At 34.7% G+C, this 15,316-nt stretch overlaps 1 protein-coding gene across 4 annotated transcripts in view; it reads right to left on the bottom strand.

Moving 5' to 3' along the window:
- GRID2 (glutamate ionotropic receptor delta type subunit 2) overlaps window positions 1–15,316 on the bottom strand; it is a 1,428,484-nt gene that overhangs the window by 354,975 nt on the left and 1,058,193 nt on the right. For all 4 annotated transcript variants that reach the window (XM_032400835.1, XM_032400836.1, XM_032400834.1 and 1 more), the window contains exon 9: window positions 9,139–9,240. In XM_032400835.1, coding sequence (XP_032256726.1) covers window positions 9,139–9,240 — 102 coding nt within the window. The remainder of the gene's footprint in view (window positions 1–9,138; window positions 9,241–15,316) is intronic.

Below are 15,316 nucleotides of genomic sequence, written 5' to 3'. Positions count from 1 at the left end.
GGGGTAAGGGAGTCCTGCCTCTTGGGAAAACCTGCTTGGAGTGGAGCTTCCATCAAGTTGAGCTGGGCAGGAGGTGAGGTGGAAGGGAGAGGAGTAGGATGAAGTTCAGCTGCCACAGACTCTGTTGTTCTGACTGAGTTTTAGATTTTCCTGAGTAAGTGATACTTCATTTTCTGTATGCCCTTAGAAAAATGTTCAGACTTCAAAAGTTTTATTTATTTGTTATTTATTTACTCAATGTTTTGGTTGTTTGCTGGGAAGTAGGTTCATGAAGACCTCACTCTGCCAACTTGAAGGTAGAACTCCTCCAGGGCATATGTTTTTCACCACACTGCTATGCTGTGTACTTCCAATGTAGTATTTATGACATAGCACTTATTGTATTTTATTGCAACTTCCATTTATTTTATATAACATCCCCTGGAGACTACCCCAGCCACAGCTGCCATTTTTGTCTGAAGCCCTGAACCAAACTGTATTATTTATAAACTCTTCCAAAGGAGCCCTCTTCAGACATTGCTGTGGGAGCTACCAGAGCTTGCCACCTCCCAGCTGTGAGTACCTGTCCAGTGGAGCCTCTTGTTGAGCTTACTCTCTCGGCCCCTAACTTTGCCTCTAGTCTCAGGAGGCTGATAGGCTGAGACCTCATGAAAGCTTAAACCTCTGTGGGGGTTCAAAATGCTGAAGGTTTTCAAGTAGCAAAAACTGGGACTATGTCCTTAGCAAAAAACTGAGGACAATGAATTTCAGGGCTATTACTGGTATTTTCTTGGTTATTTATTAATATATAATCTATTTAAAGCTAGCCTGGAATCAAACACAATTCTTATGAGACAATATAATTAAATACACAGATCTTCAGAAATTTTGAAGTTTATAATTAGGGGCGTTTTTTATCCTCAGGTATTTTTTTGTTGTTGCTGCTCATTTTTCCTCTAGAAAGCACCAGCTTCACTAGCAGGAGAGTTGTGGTGGCTCTCATTAGCAGGTTTTCAAATTAAGGTAACAGTAACTAGGCCTAAAAGTCATGATTCTGCAATTTATGTGTCTTTGTCTGCCTTGGGATCCTATAAATAATTTCCCACAAAAATCTGAAGATTGATGACAATGATTATTATATTTTTGTGATCACTCTTGCTCATTTTTTCTTTTCTTCAGTTTACACATCACTGTTCTACTGCAGAGACAATACATCTTATATTTAAGGACACTGTGTACTTTGCTAACTGCTTTCACATAGTTTAACCCATGTACCCATAAAAACCCATTTGATCTCACTAAAGGCCAGTTTCATTACTTCCCTTTTATGGACAGAAAAACTGAGGTTCAAAATAGCCCCTTGGTTTCCATAAGCTCAATGATCTATTAAGTAGAAAAGCTGAAACTTGAACTGACATCTTTTGACTGGTAAGGCCAGAACTCTCTCCAGTACATGCTGAATGCTTTGTATGAGTGTTTGAGGAAAGAAGACTAGGTGGAGAAAAGGCAATGAAATAGGCTAAAGTACTTCCAGTAAGAAAATTAATCACATGTTATTTACTCCTTTGTTATGTGTCTCCAGAAGAAACTAAGTGTGTTCCTTGATCTTATACTGACATATATAAATTACTATTTCTAAACTTGATGCATTCTTGTATATTGTACAAATTGAGAATCTATTGGTTACATATTAGCCATAATGGCCCTTAACATTAAACAACAAAACCCAGTTTTATTTATTTGTATTTAATATAAGAAGATTAAAAAATTTCCAAAGAGGCACAATCCAAGAGAAAAAAAGAGGTAGGTTTTTTCTATTTGGATTGCTCTTTCCTTAGAAGATCATGAACTATACAATTGTACCCCATTTTGCTTTTTTTTCTCTTTATCCATTATCCTGATTTTGTCTAATTCTATACTTTCTGCAGACTGGGAAAATGAATTATGAAATATCAATAAATTGGAAATGAAAATATTGTGAAAAAAGGGCTAACAATGACTGCCTCCAAGACCAAGAGTATATCAAATGATTCAATATTATTTGTAACTTCTTGTCATATAGGATCTTGCTATTTCATAATACGAATGATCCTTGATGTTTTGAGTTAAAGATTTTTACTTTACCTTAAAAGCATATAGTTATTTGAACACATTATAAGTGGGTGAAGTCATTTCCTAGTGTCAAATCTGTCAAAAGATTTAATAGATTTGAGTCTTTTGATTTTTGAAAATAATTCTTTATGTTCTTTGTATTTAACACTGAGTCTAAATGTAAAATTTTAAGTGTCAGATCAAACCTATAGAGTTTATGAGATAGGAGTTGGTCAAACAGCATATAGATTATATGACTATATTCCTACTGATTTTGGACTTTAATAATCTAATAATATAACATGGGTTTTATTTATGTGCAACTAGCTTGTTGCCCACATCCTGTCTCCATCTTCCACCCTCCAAGTTTTTTCTCCAAGTTTTTTCTATGAGACATCTAGGACATACATAACAATCCTTCACATTTTGGGAGCTACACCTCAGGTAGTTCTCTGTCAGGGAAACATTTCCTTATATTTCCAGTTTAACTATTCATTAGTGCCTCTATTTAGATGTTGTCAATATTCCCAGTAGATGTCATATTCTATGCAATGATCATGCTATTTTGTTACCTCTGCATCCTTAGCACCTAGCAAAATGCTTAGCTAGGAAGGATGCTGAATCAATAATGCTGGGTTAATGTATTGGTGAATCGTTGGAAAGGCTAAGGAGACACATTTGGAACACTGAATAGGGTGGGCACTAGGACATGGTTATCTGAGGAGGCAGAGAGATAGCAGATATCCACTCCTGCCTCCCTCACAAAGGTGAGCAGAGGGAGGGAATTCTGTGAGAAGGACTAAATAGCATAGAAATCTACAAAAACTGAATGCTGTGCTTTTCCAGCCATTTAGGCTTTGACTGGTGAGAGTGATGGACCCAGCCATGGTGATTTGGGAGCTCTGGGAAGTTTGAGAAACCCAGGTGTTCTTCAGAAGGGAACAGTAAAAAACAGGAAGCTTAGTGACTTGCTCAAGATGTAAATAAAACAGATAAAGGAGTCTCCAGCATTCCAGCAAAACTGTCTGATTGATTCAGCAAGGTGTAATAAAGGGGAAAAGATTCAGGAATGAAATCCCATGCTGAAAAAAGAATACCTGTCACTCTAGGCTATCCTTTGCCATCTCTCTTGGAAATTTGGAGTTAGTGAAATGGAAACCAAAGAATGAGGAATCTTAAGACCACCTATTTATAGTGTGGCCTATTCACAGACATAGTCTTATGTCCAACCTGTTCTTATTTTTGTGTAATTACATATAGAGTTTTTTTTTTTTCCTTTTTCTTTCCTTTTTGTCTTTTCCTCTCCCTCTACTTCTACCTCCCCTGCCCCACCACACACACACCCCTTCAGGCTATCTGAATATTTTGATTTGTTCCTTCAACAAATATTTACTGATCTGTTTTTATAAGTGAAATCAACTTTGTGTCTTATTGTTACATTTTAGAGGGAGAATATAACATTAATGAAATTACTACCAAAAAAAAAAAAAAAAAAATAACAGTGTTACAAGAGTTCTGAATGAAAGGACATAGTGAAATAAGGAATTAAATTATCCTGTAAAGCCATGAAGTCAGTCCTAGATGTCACTGCTGAGATTAGATCATAAAAACAGTGTGATGTCTGTCCTTCTCCATTTCTATGTATTTCTCTCAACCTTATCATTCTTTCTTCAGCCTCTATGAAATGTATTTAATTCTGTCTAACTCCTTCATACACAGGTTCTATTTTCTGATAGAGAACTTAATAATGTTGATAAAATGGTTTATGTAGAGCTCCTGGAAAGCAAGGACTACATCTTATTTATCTTTGCCTTTCTGGAATTTAGGACAATGTCTAGCTTATGACATATGCTCAATAAATAGTTGAATCAAGGCTAATGGTTTAGGTCATTTTACCTTTCTCTGATCTCAGATAAAATGTAAATTTTCACAGGGAAATAAGGCCTGCTGAAAACTAAATTCCAAGAAGTGAGACTAATAATAAGGAAATATTTTAGGAAAAGTAAATTACTCTTAAAATGACAACTCAGTTGACAGCTACCTTATGGTGAGCTGCTTGGGGAAACTTACCTTCTCTCAACACATAGTTTGGACTTTGTTTTATGTGGTACTGGTTTAAGATAAGCTGCCTTTGTTTATTTTAAACATTTATCTTTCTGTGATTCTAATGATAGTTTTAGTTTAGATAGTAATTTTTAAATTGCTATTACAGTCCTTTTTTTTTAAATTGGCTTCATATCCTAATGTTATTTCTTTTCTTTTGGAAGTATTCCTTAAAATAGTCTCTCTCTTTATGATGGCTTCTTGCCCAGATTAGTTGAATTCAATTTTCCAGGAATATCCATTAACTTAATTTTATAAAAATACCCTCCATATATTATTTAATCTAAAATATTTTCAGTTATAAAATGCACAATTGTTTTTCCTACCACTAATAAAGATAAAATATACTGCCAAATATAATTGCAAGGAACCATTAATTAACTGAAAGACATATCCTGATTTCACAGATATTAAAATGTTAAAAATGGTATAGTTTCAAATTTATAAAATACAGAAAAATCACTATCACAGCTTTACCATAAATTTCCAATCATACATTTATACAAAGCTTTAAAATTATTTCTATGGCAATGGCAAAGGAATACTGTGTTGCCTACTTACTATAGGACAATGGTATTGCATTTTTTTTTTTTTCAAAAATATTCTGAGAGCTTTAGAAGGTGCCTGCTAGAATGGAACTCCCAAAAGTTCGTATCTTTGTCTGTTTTGTATGTACCCCAAGCATCTAGAAGAAGGCACTCAATAAATATTTCTCAAATGAATTTATGAGTGAATTCATGTTTCATTAGAGATGTCATGTGTCTGTTTTAAGCAAAACCAAATCAAGCAAATAAGAATTATTAATCAGTGAGCTCCTTCTAAATGCCAGTTTATGTTTTCAGATACCTTGTACAGCATAGCTTCCTTCTCAAGCCTTACTTTTCACTTGTTGCCAACTTCTTTCTGCTATATTTTCGTAAGTATTATAATGATATTTGTGACTCAGTCATGTTTGCAACAACTTTTTGTGAACTACCATGAAAAACTGAATGACATAATAGGTCATTTATGGCTATCCATAGTTGCATTACTTCAGAAGTTAAAAGGAAAAAACAAATCTTAATAAGTGCCTTGTAGTAATACACTTGGTCCACTCAGTAAAAAGTAGAGATTAGTGGGCCAAATATAAAAATAAAAAGTTTAGAAAAAGGACTAAGCTTGTGGGGTCTGAATTTTATTCTCATTCCAACTTCTCCTCCATTTCTAAGACATTTATGTAGCTTTGGAGATGGCTGAGTATAAAGTTATCCATAGGTGATGCTGTTTAGAAAAATGCTCCTAAGTTATCAATCCCATAAATTTGGAAACCTCACATCTCAATAGTTATATTTAATTTAAGCCTAACATGAGTTCATTCTGATTCTTAAGGGAGAATATCAGAGAGGCTAAGGACATGGACTCTGGAAACCAAATCTCTGGGCTTGAAACTTATCTCTAGCTCTTATTAGCCATATGGTCATGGAAATTTAGTTAACATTTTTGTGCCCTATTTTCATCTTTCTAATGTCATTGATACATCTCTTGTAGGGTTTTTATAAGGACTAAATAACACTTGTAAACTTTTTAACAAGTCCTTTCAAATAGTAGATGCCAGTGTTGGTTTTTCCCTATTTCGCCTCTGGATCCACTGTGCTCTTCGCTGCCCTGCTTTGTGTCCCGGCACGCTGACTTGCGTAGCGTTCCCTACTGGGGCTTCCTCGCCCCCTGACTTCTGGTTAGATTTTCACCTGGAGACAATGAAGGGATGCAAAGACAGGAGGAGTGAAATTGACATAACTCTTCTCCCCACTTCTTCACTGCCTGATTGTGGTTTGACAGTGACTTTCTCCATCCTCTTCCTGTATGGAAATTCACAGCTACTATTGAATGGTCTCTCTCCCATGGTTCTAGCTATTGCCAAATCTTAGTCCTACTCCCTCTCCCTGCCCCATCAGACTTCAGGGTAGTCAAGACTTGCTGTGCATCTAGGCCCTGATGAATCAACACCTCTTGTTGATTCCTTTAACCCTATTTATATCCTTGTTAATAAGCCCTTTATTTGACTCTCTTTAATTAATCATTTGTATGTACCATTTATTTTCCCCTCATAAATGGTATGCTGCTGAATTATTTAGTTTAAAATAAGTATCAGAGTATTTCTTTCAAGTCAATGAAATATCATTCATAGTGATAGGAATGGGGGTTTTAAAACTCAGGTAAAGAAAATCAATTTTATTAACCTGTGTGTCATTATAGCGTAAATGGCCTCAGCACTAAAGCAAGTATGTGTAGAACTGGGACTAGACTGCACTTAGGATGAAATAAAGACTGAGACCTCCCCTCAGGGGCTTTACACATGAACCCTCCTCCTCCTTCTCCCTTCTTGATACTGTTGGAGGCAAGTTCGTGGAATACAAGGAAGTGGTGTTTATGTGGCCAAAACAAGTTCAATATAAACCAAATCTAAGTTTCGGGGTTTAGTGGGCATCAAGATTTTGGAGCTGCCGGGTGGGTCGAGGGGAGAGTCATTCTTAGAAGCCTGCAAGGCCACGTAAGTAAGACCTAGACCTGGAAGAGTGCTTGTAGGAAGGAAATAAATAAGAAGGTCATGGCCGGTTTCCATTCAAACAGGAATTATAGGAAGAAACAGTGAGCCTCCAAAATTATTAAGTACAATGGCTGCATATCGTGGGACTGTAATAAGTGTAAGGCCCCTTTACATACTGATAAATCCACATCTCCTCACAGAAGACCTGGGGAAACATTGTTTCCCTATATCCACTCACTAACGTGTTTGGGATCTGGGCAGGGCTGAGCTTACAGGACGTGGAGGCCATTATGAGTCATGAAGGTGAGACTGGGGCATGAACACATTACCATTGCATGAAGCAATACCATTTCATGCATAGCAATCATTTTTTCAGCCTGGAAATGAATTTAAAATAATTTGCCATATGCAGCTTTCCCAATAAAACTCATTGTCATCTTATTCAGAGTAAAGAATTTTTAGCCCTCAAACCAAATAAAATCCTATAGATACCTCAATTCTCACACTTATCACAGTAGGAGTAGAGAGAACATAATATAATGTTAAGGGGAAAGAGGTTAAGAGGTCTGGAGTCAGTTTCACTTCCTGGATTTGAATCCTAACTCTCTCTGCTACTTACTATCAGTATATCTCCACATTTCTTTTTTTTTTTTTCCCAACCAACCTTTGGATGTCCCAGTTTCCTCTTCCTCATCCTTGGAATCAGAAAAGTATCTATTTCTTGGAAATACTGTTTAAGGACTAAATAAAACAATACAGGCAAATAACTTCATAAAGTACCTGGCATATAGTAGTATTTAATAGTTCTTGCCTGGTTTTCTTTTTGTATGTGCATCTCCCAACAAGATTCTATGTGTACCTTGAGGTATGAATATACCTATAAGATGAAGACATATACCTACATAATAGGTATATAATGTAATAGGTATAGGTATTATTCATTTAATCCATTACCAAGTCTATCATACAGTAAAGTATTAAATAAATACTTGCTTAGTGACTAAATGAGGTTAGCTTGCCTTAGAAATATGAATCTCAAAGATAAAAACGATGTACATATATTGTTTTTATTGAAGTTGTCTCCTGAGATTCCATGTTAATCACTAGAAAGGAGACTACTAATAGTTCACTGCACTTTAAATGGCTGTCTTTTTTTTTTTAATATTAGCACATCAGTGCAGATGCATATCTGGGTTGCCTTGGTACATACAGAAGCACCATCACATTCAAGCTGTCAAGTATTCATAGTTTAATTATTTGCCAAAAAAGTAAAAATCTTATCAAAATAATAACTAAGAATAAATTATAGGTACCAAAAATAGGGACTAGACTACTCATTTGAATATACTCTTACAGAGAATAATACAGATCTTTTTTTTAACAATGAAATTATGTTGAGTCCACTTAATTTGTATTAATCAATGTATAAGGGGCAGCCATTGCTGTTATAAACTTTGCTAGATATTCAATTGGCAGCAATTTAAAAAAAAGACTGGTTTCTTCCACCTACTAATTCTGCAATTTATTCAGCCTGTAGAAAAGACTTTTTCAAATTTAAAAACAAGTAGGCTTTTCTAAAGAAAAATAAAGTTAACAACTATGGACATTTTGAAACTGACTATAAAGTAGCATAAGCCTAAACTCATAGAAATAGCAAGGGAGAATGCATATTTTCCTGCTTTATGGCTATTTAGGCAGTATCCATTTGAGTATTTTGTTGTTAAAAAAGATTTCTATTAACATGTAATTTTATATGCCTTTTAGAAGAGAAAATAATAATGTAGAGAATAATGATAATAGTTACCTTTTGATTTTCTAAGTAAATGTAATTGTATAATTATATTTATAATTGTATAATTCCATATAATATTCACAGAATCTAGATGGTGAGCTTCATAAAGACAGAATCATATCTATCCATTTCTTTATTCATCAGTGGTCCCCAGGAATCAGCACTGAGCTTGAATACAGTTGATTCTCAATAAATATTTATTAAACAATTGTATGATCTTTCCTTTGAAGTAGGTTCTTGCTAGAAAAGCATTGTTTTGGTCTACCAATGTTTGAGTATTATTGAATGTACTACATTTGGTCAACTCTAGCCTTGTTTGGCATGGTTACTCTTATTTATGCATACTTACAGTAACAGAATACCTGAGGGAGACCATTACTTTATCATGTATAGCGAACTGGGACTAAAATGTCTCAGAAAGTTACTGACAAAAGCACTGTAATTAAAAGTAAAGCCTGCAAAAATCTGATTCTGATCCATATAAATTGAAGGTTGGAAAATATGACCATTAAACATATCTTTGAAAGCATAGTCAGGATTTGTTAAAAGTTCTTTTAAGATTATGGCATCACTTAATAAAACATAAAGAAATGAGGGATAAAGTAACTTCTAGAAGCCAGAACCACAAGGCTCAGATCAGACTTACCAGAACAGTCACCACACGTAGAACCACTCCACGCATGTTATTCTCTAGTTTCTTGTCAGTCAGTGATCCATTCAGCCCTGTGACAGGATTCCAGCACCCAAGCTGAAAGGTAAAATAGGTTGGTCACTTTCCTGCCTGAAGAACAGTCCAATCACCTATGCAAAAGTCTTTCAGAAAACTGTGTGATATCTCTTGGAATAACTGGTATAGGAAGGGTCCTGCACAAGTTTTCTTTTTTAATAGCAAATGAAGCAATCAGAAATTCCATTTCCTGCTTTTAAAAATCATTATATGGCATATGACAGTATCCAATATGCTTTAGGAGACTCTACTAAGGACATTGATTTAATAAGGAGTTATAATACACCAATAACTTAGTCCCCATAATGTACTAATTGGAAAAATAATAGCACATATAATTCTAGTATAATGTCTGTTCTTAGTATATCAATTATTGCACAAGTTAGATTTTCTTATAGTTTCAATGGTTTTAATTAGATATTACACTGCCTTTATTGGAAAAAAACTACAAGATTTTTAATACAGTTAGAAGGGTTTCTGCTTTTATTTGAGGGGAAAAATCATGTATATGGCTTTTTTGTTTTCAAGTATTCACAGTACATACAACAATATAATTTGCCTTTTTTGTCAGTGCTATCAATTTCCTTGGAATATTTTGGCAGCAGCCTTTCCCTTAAAGTCTTGCAATGATTCACTGCTCTTTACACTCCAAATACTGGTTAAATTTTACATCCTCATGTAGTTCTTATCTCTTCAGCTCAGGTCATGATCTCCAAATATCCATATCTGAGGGCTCCCAGTTTTAAAATCGCTGCCTATAAATCACAACAGGATAAAAACTGATGACTCTCAATTCAGAAATAAGGAGAAAAAAAGAGATCTTATGACTTGAATTAGCAGATAATCCAAGGAGCAAAGCTGCAAAAAGAATGCTGTAATGCACATCTTGGGAAGAAATGTCATGCTATCAATTCTGATACTAGATCCATGAGCCTTCACTTTTGGGAACCTATTCCATATCTGCATGCTTTAAAAATGTAACAGATCTTCCGTCATATTTGGAGACTGCTCTGATTGACTGAATGGTTTATAGGGGCACCTGGTTATTTGTGCTGCTTCCTCCTGAAGACTGATTTATTTCCTTGTATTGCATTTTGTTTGTGGCTTCCAAAGTTGGAAACATACTGGCACGTCTCCTTCACAAATAACAGATTCAGGTGCTTCCTATTAAAACTCAAGTTTCTCTTTGAGTCCCCAAGAGGTGTTTAATTAAGAAACCTAAAATATACGTAATATATCTTAAGAGAAGGGATGTCACAATATAAACAAAAAGCCAGCTTTCTCTGTATTAAAACAATTTGGAAAGGGTTGCTAATTGTAGGTTTCAACTATAAAAGCACATTAAATTCATATAATGATATCATTCTTCGTTTCCTAAAAAGTCTCATTAGAACTTAGATCCAATTAGCAAATCCAAATGTATTGAAAGTCTAATTATCAGAGATAGTGTAGTCCTCTTGCCCAATTTAAAACCTTATGAAATTTCTTTCGAGCTTTTTGTTCCCTTCTCAGGTCAACCAGTCTATGCTCAATTACATTCCTTGATGTGCACTTTTTCTAGTAACTTTTTCAAGAAGATTTTATTTTCTTAAACTAAATTAATACTGGTGGAAAAGGTGGTTTATGACATTAAATGAAGACCTACTACACTATCCACCTTTTACAGTTCTATTACTTAATTCTAAGCTTAATGAGTAGCTTTTAGGACATCATGTTGTTCAAGGTAAATATGGCTAAGTTACCAAAGTAAATACAAGGATTTCTTTTTTTGTCTTCCTTGGTGAATCTACTGTCAGTTTGCCTAAATAAATGACATCTATTAATGCCAACTTGACCATAGCATTTTGGTGATTGACTAGTCAAAATATTTACTATGGAATAACAATAAAACTTGCTGAGCAATTTGTTTCAACAATGTTCTGGACAAACATTTAAACATATATAATTTCTAGCTTCTTAATTACATCTTCCTTTAAACAAAACTAAATATAGTCAATGGTTTAAAAATTCTAAGGCACTCAAACATTTGGGATTTTGAAATAACAATAAAAATATTTGTCTTCAGACGCGGGCCGTAACTTAAACATTTGTATATATATATATATCATGTGTACATATATAATGTTACTTCTCACTTTAAAAGAAAAAATTGGCCAAGTTCTTTCTCATATATATTACAAGACATCATTTTCTCCTCTGCCTGATGATTTTTCCCATTTCTATTTTCTCTCTCTCCTCACCACCCCGCCCCGTGGCTTGCTATTTGACTCACGTGTCTTTTGATCATAGTACTTGTAAAGTTGTTTCTCTTCATCATAACAGCTGGGATTTTTAGGATTGGTAACACCTTTTACTTAATTCAGTTGTTCATATGTACAAACTCTAACACTTAAAGTTGGCTGAATATTAGCTATGGACACCAAGAGCTAGGAATTTCAGAGATGAATTTTGAGGTAGAGAATGTTTAGAATACAGATTATCTGGAAAACTAGAAATAAAATATATCCACTTGTCACATATCAAAATGGGGCAAAACAAAGAAATCATTCAGAAATTAAGATAATACTTATTTCCTATATTGAATAGAACTATTTTTTTTACATTTTTTGGAATAATTTCTAAGTGTTAGCCATGATACTGAGCTCTTTATACTTGATCTCATTTAAGCCTCAAAATAACTTTAGGAGAAGGTGTTGCTACAATTTTTATTTTATAAACATAGAAACTAAGGGCTTACTAAAGTCACATAACTACTAAGAGATAAAACTAGGATTTAAACAAGTGCTTTTAAAAGCCCAGATTTGGGGCGCCTGGGTGACTCAGTCAGTCGAGCGTCTGCCTTCAGCTCAGGTCATGATCTCCAGGTCCTGGGATTGAGCCCCGCATCGGGCTCCCTGTGTAGCAGGGAGTCTGCTTCTCCCTCTTCCTCTGCCCCTCCCCTGCTTGTCCTCACTCTCTCTCCCTCTCTCTCTCTCTCTCAGGTAAATAAATAAAATCTTTAAAAAAATAAAAAATAAAAGTCCAGATTCAGTGCTTTCAATTGCAGTGCTGTTTTATAGCTTATGAATTTTTTTCATAAATATCTATTTAAGGTAGGTAGAGAAAACATTATTCCTATATTTTAGTCAAAAACTTAAAGCTCAGAATTGTTAAGTAGCTGCCTCAATATAACAACTGGTGAATTCACATTTTGGCAATACAATTAAAAATGCAAATCATCATCATCATAATTTTTATCAAAGAAATTATAACATGTACATAATGCATAGTATATAATCCTCTGAGGTCTTTACTTATATTAATTAATTTACTTCTCAAAACAATACAATGAGAAAGGCAACATTATTATCTGCATTCTACAGAAGGGGAAACTGAGAATTGAGAGACTGTGCTCCTTCTACTGTGTTATCTTTTATCCACTTAATCAGTCAAGAGGCATTGAGGAGAATAAGGAAAGTAACAGAAAAATGAAATGGACAAGAGATTCTCAAAAACATTTCTGGAAATCTCTACTTTGTGTCACCAAATTACTACAGATAAGTGTGGAACACATCTCATTCATCATAAGGTCTATGATGCTTCTCAAAATGTACACCAGAAATAAATGAGGAAATAAACAACAGAAACACACAGAGAAAATGTTGATTATTCACATCTTTTTGAAGGATTTTTCAAGTTTTAAGATTCCTTAATTTCTGTTCATAGCCACTCATCTCCCTGAGGTTCCCTTCAAGCTTTTCTGTTTGATTGTAATAGCTCTTTCCAATAATAAGCAATACAAATGAGTTAGGTTCACACAGATTCAAAATGAATTTGTATCTACAATGGGTCATATTCCTTGCAGTGTAGCCAGATTGACAGGCATAGTGTTTGATTAAAAAAAAAAAAAAAAAGCCTAGAAGAATTTTATTTAAGTTCAAGTGTGAGGCTTATTTAACAATTTCTCTGGTTTCATTGTTAGAAATTCTATTAACTTGATTTCTCTGGATATGTGGAGAAGGTTGTTTTTGTCTGATTGCGTTTTTATTTTTGGTCCCCCCCCCTTTTTTTAAACAATGAGGCCAGAGACTAATAAAGATAATGCACACAGAATCTTATAATACTCTCTATTCAGCTGAACACTTTCTAAGTAAAAAAATAATAAAAGTAGCCCCTGCAGCACATGAGATTTACAGAAAGTCATACTGCTGATGGCAAGACAAGATTCACTATCTCCCATGGTCTGACAGTCTAGAGAAAATTTAGAAGGGATTAAAAAAATAAAGACCAATTCAATTTCCTTTCAATTACAGTATATCGATTTCCTATAGTATTATCTGGTTATTGCTGAAAGTCACTTTAAAACCTTAAAAATGCTTAATGCTTTAATTATCCCCTTCATTGGAGCTTTAGCAATAATAATCTTGTTGCTCTCTGTTAAAATCAATGTAATATCTTGTGTTCAACAAAATGGTTGCTGTATTTGCATGAGGACACTAATAGGCTCCTAACATGATGTGTCACGTCATTAGCAAATGAGCAAGTTTTAGATATTTACTCTTTTCCTTTCAATATTTCCTCTTTTCATTTGTTCAGGGGCTTTAAAGGATGACGTTTGACTTGGTTTTGCATCACTATTTTTCAGGCAGTGTTATAATGTCAAAAAAGAGCTGAACTGTTCAACTTTAATTTTACGCTTAATAGCCATAGGCCTTAATCACAGGAGTCAAGAGAGCTCTTAATTGAATACCAAATGGAATTCCCTACATTTATTAGCTTGTATTCATATGGAACAAACAAAGCCTGGCTATAGTACGGAAGCTCCAGCTGCAGGACACAGACTATCCACCGCACTGCAGGCTGTGGGCTGCCGGCCACTGCATTTCCTTTATTTGCTTTCTCAGCCTTCAGAGGAAAAAAAGGAACAATAAGGCATAGGCAAAGTAGCCAAAAGCTAACCATTTAGAAATGCACAGCATTTATTTGGTAGATATTACTTCTATAATGGGATAGAAAATGTAAAAAGAAATACATATGGCAGGTTGGCTCAGATACATGTTTTATAGAGTTAAATTGGAATTTTTTCTTTGATATGTACAGGCATGTGGTGTGTCAGTAATCCCTCCAATAATAATTTTTTTGGTGATATTTCCACCTGTAAAACAGGTTCAATTTGTAGGACTTGCTCCCTAGGGGATGATTATTTCCTCCTAAGATTCTATTCCTACACTTGGTCATTACCATGAAGTAGTAGACGTTCTTTAGATTATGTGAAATAGCCTTAGCTCTTGAGTTTTCTTTAGGAGAAAATGTCTTTGAAAAAGAAATCAGAAAAAAATATCCCCTGATTCCACTGCTTACATTTCCCTGTATTGCTGCTGCAAACAAAATTTCTGTACCATGTAACAATGTACATGTAAAATAAGATGAACTTAGCTGATTTCCACAAATGAAGAATATAAACATGAGAAGCTATAGATATGAAAAAAAATAGCTCAAAGATGTTTTATGCAGCCATAATAATTACTCTCAGTTATCACCTGGCATTTAACTGATTTAATAATATTTTACCATTATTATAAGTTTTCCCTTCTTGTATAATTCTTCTTGGTGTAAAATTACTGTTACACTATATCTAGAGGCAGTATATCATAGTGGCTAAGATCAGAAACTCTAGAACCAGACTGCTTAGGTTCAAGCACCTACTCTGACACTTGCTGCACATGTGTCTTTGGGCCTCAGTTTTTTCACCTCTCAAATGGGCACAGTAAAAGCGACTTCCTCACAGGGTTGGTGGCATTCTTAACTGACTTCATATATATCAAGTATTTAGAAGTGTTCTTGACACCTAAAGACTAAAGAAGTGTTAATTATCATCATTCCTATAAAATCAGCACTCTTGTTTCTTGCTCAGCCTCATCATTTGGAGTCCCTTCCTAGTTTCAGTGAGGAAGCATGCCTCTAAAGCTGTGGTTCTCAAACTTTGGCTGCATATTAGAATCCCCTGAAAATTTTAAACACTTCCTATGTACCAGCACAAACCCAGAACAATGAAGTCCAAATCTCCAGGGATGGGATCCAGGCATCAGTCTTATGTACGGCTCTCCAGGTGATTTCA

Source organism: Phoca vitulina, unplaced genomic scaffold (genome assembly GCF_004348235.1).
Source record: "Phoca vitulina isolate PV1807 unplaced genomic scaffold, GSC_HSeal_1.0 scaffold3, whole genome shotgun sequence".
In the NCBI taxonomy this organism is placed as follows: Eukaryota; Metazoa; Chordata; class Mammalia; order Carnivora; family Phocidae; genus Phoca; species Phoca vitulina.
The sequence above is the reverse complement of the archived record's forward strand: the minus strand, read 5'-3'. Positions and strand labels throughout refer to the sequence as shown.